The sequence below is a fragment of the Aythya marila genome, assembly GCF_965140915.1.
Source record: "Aythya marila genome assembly, chromosome: 22".
In the NCBI taxonomy this organism is placed as follows: Eukaryota; Metazoa; Chordata; class Aves; order Anseriformes; family Anatidae; genus Aythya; species Aythya marila.
In genome coordinates, this window is record NC_139063.1 from 255294 (window position 1) to 270908 (window position 15615).

At 50.5% G+C, this 15615-nt stretch overlaps 1 protein-coding gene across 1 annotated transcript in view; it reads left to right on the forward strand.

The window, feature by feature from the left end:
* Positions 1–15615, forward strand: part of RUNX3 (RUNX family transcription factor 3) — a 59578-nt gene that overhangs the window by 38471 nt on the left and 5492 nt on the right. Inside the window, exon 5 of the mRNA XM_082777646.1 lies at positions 6511–6675. Coding sequence (XP_082633772.1) covers positions 6511–6675 — 165 coding nt within the window. The remainder of the gene's footprint in view (positions 1–6510; positions 6676–15615) is intronic.

Consider the following 15615-nt stretch of genomic DNA (forward strand, 5'->3'; position numbering starts at 1 on the left):
CAGTTGTCTGCTGTATGGCCCCACAACATCAGGTGCATCTCGTGTTTGTCAGCTGTAACAGCATATTCCTTGCATGGGTTTGAACCCAGCAGATGGTCCTCCCTGTCCAGGGCAGAATATCCTAACCCGGGTTGCCCAAAGGAATTTGATGTGCTTGCCCTAATGGAACAGGTTATTAGATGGGAAAAACCAGCTATACTGGTACCATGCAGGTCCCATTTCAAGCTGTTAGATAGCAGGTATTAACTCACTGCCTGTTGTAAATTGGCATAAATCCACTGATCTACCTAGTGACAGCTAATATATATGTGCACTTGAAAATCTGATCTCAGACTAGACTGAGGCAATACCAGCTGGATGTGCTTGAGATGTGTCTGCTTCCTCCCAAGTGCCCAGCCTTGAAATCGTTGAATCAGGGTTTTTGCCTAATTCCATGAGAACTGGATCACAGCCCATAATTGAATTTTGCCTTCCTGGAAATGGGAGGAAATGCAGCAAAGCCAGTGAGGCTGGTGGGTTTTGCACCCTCTTATGAAAGCTGCTGTATTTCCTACAGATGTGCACTGATCTGCGAGTTTGTGACGTGTGAAATTTTCAGATCTTCAGTCAAAACCTTTAAAAACCTCCTAATTGACTCTGAAGTCTCAGAGCCAGATTTTCAAGGGTATTTAAGGATGGAAAAATACAGGAAAGCACTTGTGGGGTTTTTCAGCAAGGCACAAGCAGGCTAAATGCTTAAACCTAATGATTTTTACCCAGTTTGTTGTTGAGACTCCCACCAACTTTACTTGCGCTTTGAAGTGCTTTAATTGTCCTTCAAATCTAGAAAGACGCAGTCTTCCTGCTGAAACCCTGGGTATGGGGAGCCCATGTTCCTCAGGATCTGTGCTGAAGCCGCATCAAAATTTGGATGCGAAGTTCCTTTCAATTGGAACGTGGGCCACAGCTCTTGCATTGCAGGAGGTGTTGGAACTGCTACCCGAGATTTCTTTTTAAATATCTGAGTTAATGCCCTGCTTTGTTTTCCTTCCAGAGGGATGAGTTTTTGGGTCTGCTGGTGTAATAAAAGGCTAGAAGTACAATAGGATTTATCAGAAGCTGCCTGCTTGCATAGCCTCTCACCACAGGGTGGACAGGGAGAGAGGCAGAGGCAAGCAAAGTCAAGGGACTAACCCACAAGTGAGAGGAGATTAAGGGCTTGCAAACCAGCTAATCAATACCAGCCTGCATATAATGAACATCTCTCCCACTGCTGTAGCTTCAGACAGTAAAAACCTACTGTAAATGCAACATATCTCTGTGCTTCCTGCCAGCTGGCCGGGAGCCAGCGTATTTCCTTCAAAAAGAGGGATATTTATTTTCATCCTTTTAGAGGCAGCCAATTCATCTCAGACCACCACCAGCTAAAAAAGCTTTATAAATTAGCAGCCTTTTTAAAATTCTCTCCCCCACCCCCTTAAATATTATTTTCCTTTCGTTGTTCGTCAGTGTAAATCCTCTGCCAGAACATGCGAGCCGAGGCGCATTGCGACACACTCGCCTTTCTCTCAAAGCTGGAGAAAGACAGTAGCGGTAGTGTCTCACGAAAGCCAGGGGAAACCAAAGCAAAGACTCGCCGTGACTGATTCTCTTTCCAAATGGCGTAAGCAGGCTAACTTCAAACATGTGAATAATGAGTTATCTGTGCTTGACTTTGTTCGGCAGCAGAAGAGACAGTTCCTTCTAACACTTTCTTCCTTTCCTCCTGCTCCCTCCTGTGAACTTCTTTGCTTTCAGAAGCGGGCTGAAGTAGCGCTGGCACTTGCCAGCTGCTGCTGCTCTCTGTAGCTCAGCAGAGCTCTCCATCCTCTGCAGAGGCGTCGTGCTGGAGTCCTTTCCAGCTGCTGGTGCCGTGAGCAGTCCGGCTCCGCTGCCCTGCCCTCCCTCGGTGGCCATGGGGCTCCACCACTTGCTTCTTGGCTGGGCATTTCCCAAGGTGCTTGAGCTGGAGGTGGGGTTCCCAGGAAGACCTGAGGGTCATCCTGCATTGCTGGTGTGCAGAGATGAAACCACCCAACCATCTGTTGTAAGGGACAGGCCCAATGTTCCTGTAACACAGGCCTTTCACATGTGGCTTGTTTCTGGAGAACGTGCTGGGACTTGATAGTCTAGCCGAGGCTCAGACCAGAAAAAAATTCAATGCACTGTAGAGGATTGGTGTGTCTCTCTGAAGTACCTATTTTGAGGGCTACAAGAGAGATTTGAAAGCTATTTTGTGCATTGAGATGGAGTTTTATCCACTGGTGATTGCTTTCTTGTGGTCTGTTTTCATGGATGTGTAGTAACTAAGCCATTAGGCTGTGCATGGCATGGCTGCACAGTTGATCCGGGTGTACTTCTCAGCTGGGCTGCTAGGGTTTGAGCAGCACCGTGGGAGAAGGATGGTGGGAGCTGGCAGCTGTGACAAGCCCTGCTTTGAAGGGGGACATGCTAGGGACCCTGTGGCTGCTGATGGCTCATCTCAAGCTGCTGTGGCATAATCATAACCAAGGCACTGTGCCCCAGCCCACACTACCATCTCCTGGTTCTTGTCTCCTCCTCTGTGGAGCTCAGGAAATGATCTGCAAATGCGTGTGTTAATAAACACACACATACACACACACAGCCCTGAGCTGAAACGCTCTGCATTTCCTTTGCTCCATCTTGCCGCCAGTGCTTCGCAGCAAGACGCCTGGGGAGGGCCAAGCCACTTCCCACCATCTGCTCTCCCTTCCTTTGGTAGCACGGGGTTATGGCAGGGGACAGGGATGAACGTGACACCCGAACCCCGACCTGCCGAGGGCAGAGAGCGTGCTGTGCCAGCTCCCTGCCTCTCTCTGCCGTGACTCCATCTGTGCCTACGCACAGATAAACCAGGGGCCAGGACCCCAGGCGCCCCAGGGGGCTTTACAAGTTGCCCTAGCATCTGTACTGGGCCAAATCAAATTTGCAAGCTCTTGGAATCTGGTATCATTCAAGTCATGAAGTTTCTGGAGCCCCTTTCTACCTCTGGTCAACATTATACGCTGTACCTAAGAAATCCGGGGAAATAATCTGCTCTTGTTGAGCGCTGTAGACACCCCCTACAGCCTAGAAGCCCCATCCTGGCTTCCATTTCAGAAGCCATGTCAAGTTGCACACTCTTAGAAGGATGAGCAGGGTCTGTCTGGGTTTTGAAAAGTTTTAATGCAGAAAGCCTGTCTTTAAATCTTAGCTTTAAGGACCTGAGCTTCATTGCAGCAGGAAACACCCAAAACTTCCAGTATGCATCTTATTACTGGTTTAAAGTGTAAAAAGCTCATTGTCTCTTCCAGCAGGGAAGTGCTCAGTGGGACTGTTTGTTTGCTATGCTGATACAGGTCGTGTTCTTATCCCAGGAGCTGAGGTGATCTGTCAAAATATACATCTTGTCATACTGAATATCAGAGTTGACTGACTTGGAAACTTGACCTACCTTCAAAACCCACATTCCATTGACAAGAAGTGTCCAAGGTCAGCAGCTGCCATAGAGTTATAACCATAAGGCTATTGTTTCCATGAGCACTGACCTGTGCAAGTTGGTGCTAGTGCAGCCGGCTGCATGGCCATGGAGAGCAGGAAGCCGCGCGATGGAGCAAGGTGCTTGCACTGGGGCAAATGCAACACAAAGTTTCCAACACAACAGCAGGTTTTGTACCCAAAAATTCACTGTTCAGGGTGATGAAGACTTCTCAGACAGATTTCTGGGGCTGAGGTCTGCAGCTGTTTGAAGTCGATTGAAAATCCACCCACTGACTTTGTGAGGCTTTGAGTCAGTCCTTGGGTTAAGCTAGAAACCACCTTCCTTTTCTCTAAGGTACGAGCTATTGTTCATTTGACAGCATTGGTTTCCTCTGCATGACAGCTGTGGGTAGATGGGGAAGGGCCTTTAATGAAGCCAACCACTGCAGAAATTAAAAAACTCAGGTTGTTCTGATGAAAGAAACCCATTAATAGCAATTCTCTCTTGCGTGACAAAGTCTGACGTCCCTAGCTCTCAGTGACAAGCAGCAGGAAGTCCTGGGGAGACAGCCTGTACCAAACAGGGTTGGTAGTCCGCAGAGCTGGTGGTTTTTAACTCGTTTGTTTCCTCATTTCGTATAGCTCAGTGCTGCCCAGCCCCAGCTCTGTTGATGGAGTTATGACACTGCCAGTGCAAGCTGGAGATGGTCTGGGAGAGCCAGGAAGGGTCCTGGCCTCACTCCTCTGCTCTGGGTTTCACTCCTAAATGAGACCCATTCTTTGCTTTGACTTAGTTTGCATCAAGTTTTCTACTTTCTTTTTGTAGGAACAGTCCTAGGTTTGAGGGTGGGGGTTGCTGGTAGTTGCTGCGTCTGCCCACAGACCATCCCCTTTCAAGGGTTGTGAATACAGTACTGGTATTTACTTGAGGCCTAAAAACCCTGTGGGTTTGTGCCTGTGTTCAGGCAGTGCAGGGACCGGAGCAACCACAGTGCAGCATAGTACAGCCACATGAAGCCCTTGGTTAGGCTGCATAGCTGAGTAATCTTTAAAAGCATTATCAACATAGACATCACTTGATTTATTTTTCAATATTTTCTCTGTCACATGCTAAACACTACTGCAGGATTGGGTTTCAACTGAGACAGAGGTAGGGACATTTCCATTAAATTTCTGTATGACTTGGTCTTCGCAGTCCTTTTAGATTCTCTGCTAAGCCCTACCTGAGAAAACTGTTAAAGGAAAAACTTAAACTTTTTTTTTTTTTCTTGTATGTTCAAACATATATTGAAATAATAAAATGTGGGCCAAAACAAGACACCTCACTGCACACGCATTGCCCCTTGGGGAAAACACAAACACCATGTGAGTTGCTGCTTGTGTGTCTCTGAAGGCCCTCAGATAAGACAGAGATACCTGAGGTCTAGGGGCTCACAAAGATTAGAAGAGATCTTTTATGGTGTTGATTTGAGGTTTCCTTGGTTTACTTCACACAGCAGGGAAAATTCATTTTCAAAATACCATTGGGTTTTGCTTTCTACTGGGAGTCCTTTTGCAGCAAGTTCTGCTTGCTGGCATCGGCATGTTCTTGTTGGGGCTGCAGTTTTGCTTGGGAGCAGCCTGGGGACAGTGGAGCTTGGGGCTGGTGCAGCCTCGCAGGGTGCTGGGGTGCAGTGGAGTGGCCCTCCCGCAGTCACAGCTGTGCCCTCCCGGCTGAGCCACCCGGCACCTCCATGAGCAGCCTGGGAGCGTGGCCCCAGCACGAGAGCCAAGCAGAGGCAAGATCAGAAGATACCAGACGCCAGGTTTAAGGAGGGGAAGTCTGGGGACTTTCTGTGACTTTGCTATAAACTGACACCGAGCTCACACTAAGCAGATGTGAGGGGGGAGGGTTGGGGGGGGGGGGCATGCAAGCAAGAGGTGGCTGTGTTTTGTGCCTCTCAAGTGCGGCAGCATCGCTGTTTTCTAAAAGCCACGGAGATCTCAGCTGGGTGGGTGCCGGGCCATAGAGCTGGTTCTAGTAAGGTGCAGCTCTCAGGAGAGCCTCCCATTTCCTTCCCAGCCCCTCTCTGGCCTCCCTGCCAGCCTGCACACCTCTGGTGCCCTGAGCTCTGTGCTCGGCTATGCCAGGATCAGGTGTTTGCCACCTCGTGGAGGTACTTTTGTGACTGGCACAAAGAGCCAGGGGCACTGCATGGCTGCCTGGCTGCGGCAGGTGAAGAACAAGGGAAACCCAAGGGCTGAACCCAGCACTGGTTCAGAATGTAAAGCTGAGGCAGCTCCAGCCTCGCTGGAGGCCCTCCAGCTTTGTGCGGGTGTAACTGAGACTGGAATCCGGCCCAGAGAGAGTGAAGCCGTTCAGTGATGATTAATATAGTAAAATGCGAAAGTTATGTATCAAGTGTATTTCATGCGCCTCTTGCCTCAGGCCAATTAGCATAAATTTAATAATTATTGCCCTGTTCCAGCAGCTGCTACCTAAGAAGCTGGGAGTGTTTTACAAATGCTCATTAGTTGCTGCCCTGCCTCAGGGAGGTAGGTGAATAGTCTCCCCGTTTCACAGGCTTAGGAGAAGAGGAGTGGAGAAGCAAAGTGACACATCAGAGGTGCAGTACCGTGGGGGGCTGTTCCCAGGCCCCTGCAGCCCCCTTGGCTCTGGCCACGTAGGCTGGGCAGGGGACTGCAGAAAGACAAGAGTTTGCCCTGGATGCCATGAGCAAATGCTGTAGAAAATATTTAAAATGCAACATTTCCCTTGCTGGTTCCAAGGCCACAGCTGTGGCAGGAGAGAGGCCTTCTCCCACCTCGTGTGTGTGTCCCCTCTCTCGTTGGGAGCAGGTGAGGAGGGCGCAGACTGGTGGCTCAGGAATGGCCCACGGAGCCTCTCCAGGCCCCCACCGCATATCACAGGCCGCCTCGAGGACCAGGGCTGCTGTGCTGACACTGTGCTTACCAGAACACTCTAGCCAAAGGGGAGCCGCTCAGACACCAGCTTCTCTTATCATGTTCCAGGGCACAGACAAAAGCTGGAAGACCAAACCAAACCCTTCGCTGACCGCTATGGGGAGCTGGAACGGCTGCGCCAGTCCATGAGAGTCACCCCGACGACACCCAGCCCTCGTGGAACTCTCAGCACCCCAAGCCACTTCGGGTCACAGGCCCAGACTCCAATACAAGGTACCAGCCGCGCACCACCCTGGCGTCATGCAGCCGGGACAGCCGCAGGGCTCAGGGGTCGAGCCAGGGGTGGGTGGGACGGGGATCTCACCACCAGAAGCTTTCTTGCACCCGCTGAGTAAGCAGATTACAATTATGCTGAATTGTAAACCCAGGTGATTTCACTGAGCGCACCATTAGGTATGGGGTCTGAGGTAAAACTGAGGAGTTCCAATAGGAATGCAAGGGAGAGCTAGGCATGCTTTGAATTTGGTAGCTTCTTTGATATGAAGGCACCCGCACAGACAGTTAAGCATCAGCAAGAAAAGGGTGTATTATACTTTACATGGTAATCCAAGTGGTTTCTTATCTTGTTGCATTGTGTTTATGCCAAGTCTGGTGATCCATCACCTAACTCCAGCATAATTCCCCACATGTATGCACACCTGCATGGGCGCACGCGTGTGTGCACACACAGGCTTTGCTCTTCCCATATTTGCAATCAGCATAGCTGAGCCCTCGGGCACTCCCCGTGAGTCTGCATTGGCGCTTGTTGCCAGGACAGTGGTAGGAACTGCCACTAGTCCTTTGGAGAGTTACCTGTGAGAGGTCAGTCTGCTAATCCCCTGAGTTTGAATTTCATCCCCAAAATAGGCATTGCATTTGAAAATATCCAGCTGCCTTGCAACTCCCAGCTTGCTGCACTTCTCAGCAACACCAGACACTACTGTGATGTATTAAGAGAGTCTGTTCTCCCACCTGCACATTGCCAATGATCCTTTTCCATGCATTTTTAATCTTGGTGTTGTTTTCCTTTGAAAATCAGCAGAACTACTAACAGAAACTTAACAGATATTAATTAAGCAGGCTGTAGTTTGAGTTTTGGTGAAAAATTGTGCCTCTTGGAAGGTTTTGGGCTAAAACGTTTCAAAAGCTTTTATGCTGTGTTTTCAGAAGTGACGCAGATGTTTGAAAACCTCAATGTCATTGGCAAAGGAGGGTGTCTCAGGCACAAAAACATGTTTGAAAATGTTACCAAACTGTAAAAGCTACCACACTCCTCCCAACCCAAAATTACAGCGAAAGCTTAATTTATTTCTCATTGAAATGCAAATCTTTATGCTTGGAATTTTCATTGATATTAGCACAGTTTATGAGAAGAACATGGGCATTTTGTGTAGGATCATCATTTGATTTTTCTTTTTTAAAAGGAGAGAGAGAGTTTTATAGGCTCGACTCATTGGCTGTACAATAAAAAGAGTCTTGGAAGGGGGGAATGCATATTTTAAATTAGCACAGTCCCCTGTAGTGCCAGAAACCCAAAGTGTGTCATTTGGAGCAAAGAGTCAGGTGATGACACAAATTCAAAAAGAAAAATGAAACTGGCCACAAGTTACCGCCCATGCCAAATTCCCAAATGTCAAGTGACAGCAGGAGTGGAGACACACAAAATTAGCCATCTAAAATCATTCCTGCGGAGTAAATCCAAAGTACCAGGAATGCTGCAAAATGCAGTTTGTGCACGGTCTGCTCTTGGCTCTGTTGTTTCCAAGTTGGAGGAACTGTCTTAAAATTACTGTGGGTTCTTACCAGCGTAACTGGGAGCAGAATCAACTTAGTAACTTTAATCCCAACTGTGTCCTTTTGACACAACTCTAACTATAACCAATAATAATAATAATAATAAAACCCTTTCTCTCTCTCACACACAGCTTATTCACAAAGATCGTAATTTTTACCCAAGCAAGTGGAGCCTGACGCATGCCAAGAATAACACGAGAGTTAACAGGCCTGTAATTCTCACGACTTGGCACATTCTTAGGTAACACACATGAGAAGCCGATTAGCAAAAGCATAACGAGATACTGGTTAGGAGGGACGAACGAGGCAGGCTGGAGTTCACCCATCCCCACTGCCCCTCACCTGGGTTCTTCAAGCCTTAACTTCCTCAGTGTCCTCACACCCCCGTGCGGGGGGGGAAGCAGCTGTCCCTCCGTCAACCAACTTGCTGGTGTTGGTTGGCCTCCCAGTTCTGCTGACCCAGTGGTTTGCATGAGTGCTTCCTAATCCACTTCTGGCAAAACCTGACCAGTGAGCTGGGATGCCCAGAAACAGCCTCAGCCACCAAAGGGGGAGTCAGGCACCGCAGCTCCTTGAGCTCAGCGCCTGGAGTTTTTTCTTTGTAGCAGAAAGTAGGAGATAGGATTCCTCTCTCAGAGGAATTAGGGTCCTTTGGAGATTCATTTGCTCTGGATGTATCCGATCTTTCCTCCCCAGGAGTGAAGGCCATGTGGCCATAGTGGAGATCACAGCAAGGACAGTGGTGTAAATGAGGAATCTGGCCCTCAGCCATTTGCAAGAATTTCAGTAAAGCAGCGCCTGGAGGTTATAAATAGCCCCCATGTAAAATGATCATCCTGAGGTTAAATGGTCTCAAACCAAAAACCTCCTGGTAAGAGAAAACCAATCGTTTCTGAAGTGCATGCCAGGAAGCACAGGAGGAGAGTGTGCTCTGCTCCAGCCGAGCGGGTCAGATTCTGCTCTTGCACTGGTTTCCCACTGCCCAGTGCGAATTTACTGCAGTGGCTCTAGTCTCACCTTACCCCTTGCAGATGAGCAGAGAATCAGTATCTTCCCATGCCTGTCTGCAAATGGGACAGACGTTTTCAGCCTTGCGCATGCCAGATTTGATAGCCATTTCCACTGCTCTGGAAGAGAAAATGAGTGATCTGAGCGCAGCTGTGGTGAGAATGGGCAGGTGGGACAGGCATACCCACAGCCAGCATCAGCTGGCACTCCTTCCCTGGCTGCAGCAGAGCAGAGCCATTTGTCTCCATTGAGGATTTGGCCTAATACTTCTCCAGTGAGGTCTGGAAAATCTGAGGTTTTGAAATCCCGGCTCTCCCATCTCTGCAGCGAGATACCAAGCTGTCATTAGGATGGCTTGAAATGGTTCCTTATTATGGGGCACGCGATGCCAGAGCCTTGCGTGCTTACTTCATTGTGAGTTTTGTCTTCTAGTTTTAAAAAAAAAATCAAGGAGCTCTCAAAAGTGAAGCAAGATGTTAAAGAAACTTGCTTCTGCGCGCTTTTGGCTGCTTCTAAGGGCCCCCTTGCTCTGGGGAAGTGGGACGGTGACAGACACACATCCTCCTGGGGAGAGCCAAGATGCTCCCAGCAGCCCCCTATTCTCTGCGCAATGCCTCATCCTTGCCCATGTTTCAGCAGTGGTTCATGCTGAACCGTTTTATTCCCATTGCAACAGAGGAGGACCGCCCACGCAGCCGGCTCCTGTGTTCTAGCTTTGCGGTGGAAACATCTTCAATCACTCAAAAGCAATTGTGTGCATTGTCCAGCAACATGTAGGGGCCTTGTGTACATGAGGACAATTGCAAAGTGATTTTAAATTTGATCTACTCAGTAACAGAGCAAGCTGTTTTGATTAATGCACTTAACATCCCCTTGCACACTCTTCATATTGCTCCAGCGAAACCAAATTCCCTTGACTTCACAGGGAGAACAGTAAACGCTGGATCCTTTTGCTTCTCCCAGCCTTAGTGTCTGCTAAACAGTTTTGGAGACATTGTACTGGTGAAGAGCTTTCAGATCTCCTGATCTGGAAACAGCTCAGCTTTAACCAGTTTCATTTGCAATCCATTACTTAAAGCCAGTGCAACGTTTTTAACATAGGCCACTCATCAGCAGAATGCTTCACCATATGCATTTAAAGTAAAATCTCTCTCTCTCCTTTTCTTTTTAAATATACATTTTAGAAGTATTATATTACTTTTAAGAAGCCTCTTGGCATAGGCAGCAAGTGCCCTATTGTTTCCGAAATGCAACGTGGCTGCTCTGAGGTTAAGTCCTGAATTATGGGCCCAGCAAATACCCTGAATTGCTGCTTCCTAATCCCTGTCCAGATCGACTTATGGTTTCTTTAAAATATCCGTTTCTTAATGGATAAAAACATTCTACCATGGGCAGAGGCTAAATTGTTTCCAAAGGAAGCTAGGCAAGCATTAGTGGGAAGAAAACATATTGTGGGATTCAGCTTCAGCCTCAAAGGAAGGAACGTGCTTAAGATGGGTTTCCTGCCTCCTCTCAGCCTCTGAATGCTTCTGTGCCTGTCTTCAAACTGCTTTTCTCCTCCTCTCAATTGCATTTGCCCGCTGTGCAATGGCTATTCCTTAAATGAATTTGTCAGGTAATGGTCAAAGATGAAACACAGGCCAGCACTGGTCGGGAGCTGAGGTGCTGCTGGTGGAAATGGAAGGCAGGTGCACAGCAGGACCAGCTGGCCTTGCCCTGGGCTCCAGGGCAGCTGCTCTGCCTCCAGCAGGGGTTCAGGCTGCACCGAGCCCCGCAGGGGCAGCACCGGGCTGGGCTGCGGCGCGGGAGCGGCGGAGCAGGGCGGGCACCCGGGCGCCTCTCGCCCACCGCTGCCGAGCTGCAGTGGGTTTCCCATGGCAGGCCGGCCTGGCCCGAACCTGCTCAGCAGGCAAGGTGGTCTAGCTGCAGGCTGGGTTGTAAATTCAGCTACTTCCTTTTATGTAGTCAGGGCTTGTTAATTTTTTTTAATACCCTTTGAATACAGGTAAAGAGCAAAGCGCGGGCAGGCCAGAGGCAGTGCCTGCAGTAAGGCAGCGCTCCCTGTGCAGCCCGCCCACCCGCGCAGTTAGCACCGTTAGCTCGCTCCTCGTCTGTGCGGGACCCAGCAGCGGGGACTGAGGCTGAGGCAGCGCGTGCCGGGCAGGGCGTGGGGCAGAGCCGGGCTCGGGGATGGTGAGGAGAAGTGAGGGGCCTGGTGGGAGGGGAAGCTGGAAGAGCGTGGCTTGTTTAGTCTAGCAAAAGGCAGGCTGGGAGCGGAGCTGATTGCTCTGTGTAAATACATCCAGGGCATAAACATCAGGGATGGAGAAGAGCTAATGTAAGCTATGAAGGACAGTGCTGGCACAGGAGATGGGGCTGAACTGGCCCTGAAGCGTTAGAAGTGGGGTCCTCCCCAGAAGGGCAGGACGGGTGCAAAGAATGTCTGGGGCAGGGTAAAAGCATGGACCTTGAAGGCTTTGCCGAGGAGGCTGCGATGCAGTGTGTGGGTCAGTGAGCCAGGAGCACCCGGGGCAGCCCTGCTTCCAGCCCTGCTCTCCTGCAGAGTCTGGGGGCTGCTGCCCAGCGTATTTGGGGCCCAACTGAAAGTGCCAGGGCAGGACCGAGGAGAGCATCGTTGGCTGGTTTGTGATGCTCCTGCGGTAGGTTTGGGGGCTGGGTCTGTCTGTACAGCAGCACACTGTATTTGAAGAGAATGAGAAAACTGAGTAGCAAACGTGCTCAGCGATTTTGAGGTGGTGCTTGGCGATGCTGTGATAAGCGACATGTGTGTTGTTGTGTTTTGGTTTGGGTTTTTTTTTCAGGCTCTGCAGAGGAAGTACTAGCACCCAGTTTGTGAGCCGGTTATATCAGATACAGAACAATTGCTCCATGGGTGTGTAACAACGGATGCTGTTCACACCCTCATTTTTTTTCAACACCTTTCCCCTCCCCCAAAATAAATTTTGCTCTATTTTTCGTGGGGCAGGAGGAAGGGGCTGTTTCTTTTTTAGTTATCTCTGACTGTGAAACGAATGAACTTGTTCACATATGTGACAGAGGCGTGAGAGCGTGCCTGCGTGCGTGGGTGGGGAGGAGAGCAGCGCCTTTTCTAGAGATGAGCTGGGTCTTCAGAGATTGAATGCATCTTGTGCACCTTCCCTTACAGAGCAGATTCTCTTCGTCTTTGGCCACCTGCCTCTTCATGCTCCCAGATGGAGCCGCTATGATCAGGGGAAGGAAGCAGAGAGGAAGAGAGGTCAGAAAAATGCCGAAAACAACTTAGAGGTCCAAGCATCACAGAAACTAGTAGAGAAAGGATAGCAGAAGGTATATACAGAGAGAGAATTTCTGTCCCCACTCCGTCTTGCATATGCATGCATATTATATACATAAGCATAAAGTATCATTAGTGTTTACATTGTTGTCAATCATCATGGCATAAGACAGGAAAGGAGGTTTCTTTCCCCCGGGCTAGATTTTTCATGACAATTTTGCAAGGCACGTATATGTATATAAATAAAACGGTGATATATGGCCAGGCTGCAGATATTTATATATTCTATATACATAGAGAGTTCTGTACTATCGAGTTCCTTTTAAATTTCCTTTATTCTCTCTGTGTTCCACATGCTATATGTATTTGTGTGTTTTGTATAGTATACACACAAGCTTAGGGTTATTGCTGACTTATTGAATAAGCCACTGCATGTTCTCCACATCTCTAAAACGGGGATCAGAGAGTAGTATCTGGGTTGATGTGGAATTGCTCACTGCACATCCCTGATCCACGCATCACTGCACATCCCCAGCTAATCTGATGATCTTCTCATACATTGGGCCTCATCGATGTGCTCTGTGCACGTGCCCTGGGTGAGCTTTGTCATTTAGTTGTCCCTTGGAGCTGTTTCCATGATGTGGCACTAAAGAGGTCCTGACGTAGCTTTTCTTGCCCTTCTCCAGACAGAACACACATTTTCTGGGTTAAGAGGCAGTGGAAGCTCTCACTGATCCGATGGGCTGTACGCACTTCGGTGCCGCTGGTCTCTAAAACCACTTGCAGGGTGCATTGCCTCGGCTCCACGAGGGTTTCTGGGGACTCTGAGCAGACCCACCAGTTCTGACCCAGCATGGGCACAGGAACCCATTTCAGCCCATCCAAGAGAGCTCCCAAACCTAGGAAGGTCTTAAGGGAGGAGGCTGAACACATCCAGACCCACTCTGTGGTCTCCAAGCCAGCCTCCCCACCTCCACGCTCGCTGCCAGCCTGCACCGCCCTGCGCAGCTCCGCCATGAACCTGTCGAGCTCTGCTCCCATCGCCCAGGCGCTCAGATGCAGCTTTGCCTTTTTCTTCCTGCTGTTCAGCCAAGAAAAGGCCCGTATCGCCTCTGAGGTGAAAATAAAGCTGCTGTGTCACTTGAGCACAGTTGTTTTATCTGGAAAGAGGCTGAGCAGCTTTGAAAGTCTATTTCTATCAGACTCTGCAAGTGGGTGCACAAGGGGGCGTGGGGGTCCTCAAAAAGTGCAGATTGCAGCTGCACAATTAAGTACTGGGGTGTGTCCTGGCCTCGGGGTCCCCTGGGCAGCACGGCCCTAACAAGGAGACAGTGGCATTACTAATCAGGGCTCTGACCTTTACATGGCTTTTATTTAATACACATTCCACACTTCCCCAAACTCCTATCCAAAACATTGACATTTCCGCTGATAGATTGGGTCAGATTTTGGAGTAGTTGGGGGGGCTCAATTCACTCTTACAATGGTTAAATTCTTACAGCTAAATGGGCTTATTCAGTTAGTGCAGCAGCTGGTGTGATTTCGAGAAGAAAATAAACATTTCCTTCAAATATTTTGATTGGCAACTGGACAACCGAAATACTCAAGCTCAGATTGCCAGGGTCCAAAAAAGCAAATGGGGGTTGGACGGCGAACAAGCAAGGCAAACCGTAGTAAATCCTCCGAGGCAGCGCTACCACGCAGATTGTGCTGGCGAAGCGCTGCGAAGGAGGCAGCGAGATGCGATTTTCGAGTGCGCTGCCGGCTGTGACCTCAAAGGGAGCGCGGGGCCCAAAGGTGCAACTTCACCGGCTCCCCGGGCATCCGCTTAGTGCCTCGCTCGCTCCGGACTGCCGCTCGGGAGCTGGCTGAGCCTAACAGAGGGCTGCTTTGTTGCCGAGCTGGGTGGTTGCGGCGGGGATTCAACGTTTTGCCCTGGCCTCGCCGGGGCTGTCCCAGAGCCCCCCGCTGTCCTTCCGCAGCGCGGCCCTCCTCGGACCCGGGGCAGGAGGCCGGCAGCCGGGCGGAGCCGGGCTCCCCGCCGCCAGGGCCCGGGGACGGAGCTCGGCACCCGTCGCCCGGCCCCGCCGGGGCTTCCCCCCCAGCGCCCGGGCGGCGGCGAGCCCGGCGCGGCCGCGGCTCCCTCTGCTGGCGCCTCCCGCCGCCGGCTCGGGGCCGCTGCCCCCTGCTGGAGGCGAGACGGGCCCGGCCGGGCCCCCCGGGGACGGGACGGGACGGGACGGGACGGGACGGGACGGGACGGGACGGGACGGGACGGGACGGGACGGGACGGGACGGGAGCATCCATCCCCGCGTGCTCCCGGCGGCGCAGGAACGGGGCTGGCGGCCGGTTACCGCTGCCTGACTTCAACAGGGACGGCCAGCGCCCCACAAACGGCGGGGGAACAGAATAGACAAGTGGGGTTGGGGTTGTTTTTTGTTTGTTTGTTTTAGCCTCGGATTGGTGGGGGAAGACCGGGGCTTTGTTCTGGGAGAGCCCTCAAGCCCGAGGCCCGGTGTAGATGAAAGCGCAGCCCAGCGGTGCTGCGCGGGTGCCTCACATCTGCAGCACGCGGGGCTGGGGGGAGGCGAGCTGCCGAGGAGCCGAGTCCAAAGCCCGGCACCCGCAGAGCTCAGCCGCTGCCTGCCGCTGTGCTCAGGCCATAGCTGGAGAGTTTCTAGCCTGCTGGTATCGCTGTGCTTTGCTCTCTATGCATGCAGCCTGCAATTATCACTCTCAGAAGCTTGTGTCTAAATTAGTAGCAAATACCAATTGCCAAATGTTGCACATTCAGTCCAATAAAACATAGCCTTTAAAAAAACCCTTTGAGCATGTTATAGAGGAAAAGGGAAATGTGCCCTGAGCATTTGTGTTTTATTTCAATTTACATTTTTCTGGACTATTATATAAGGGCACATTAAAGCTAACAAAGGAGCACAGTCTGATCACTCAATATCGTCCGCTGCTCCGGGGAAGGTGCTGAGCAGCACCCTGGGGTTTTGGGGCTGGGGATGGTGAATTTGGAGCCTGCTGTCTCTGTGTGTGTAGCAAAACAGTCTTGCCCTTTTCCTGCAGTGACCAGGCTGCATGCTTGTAA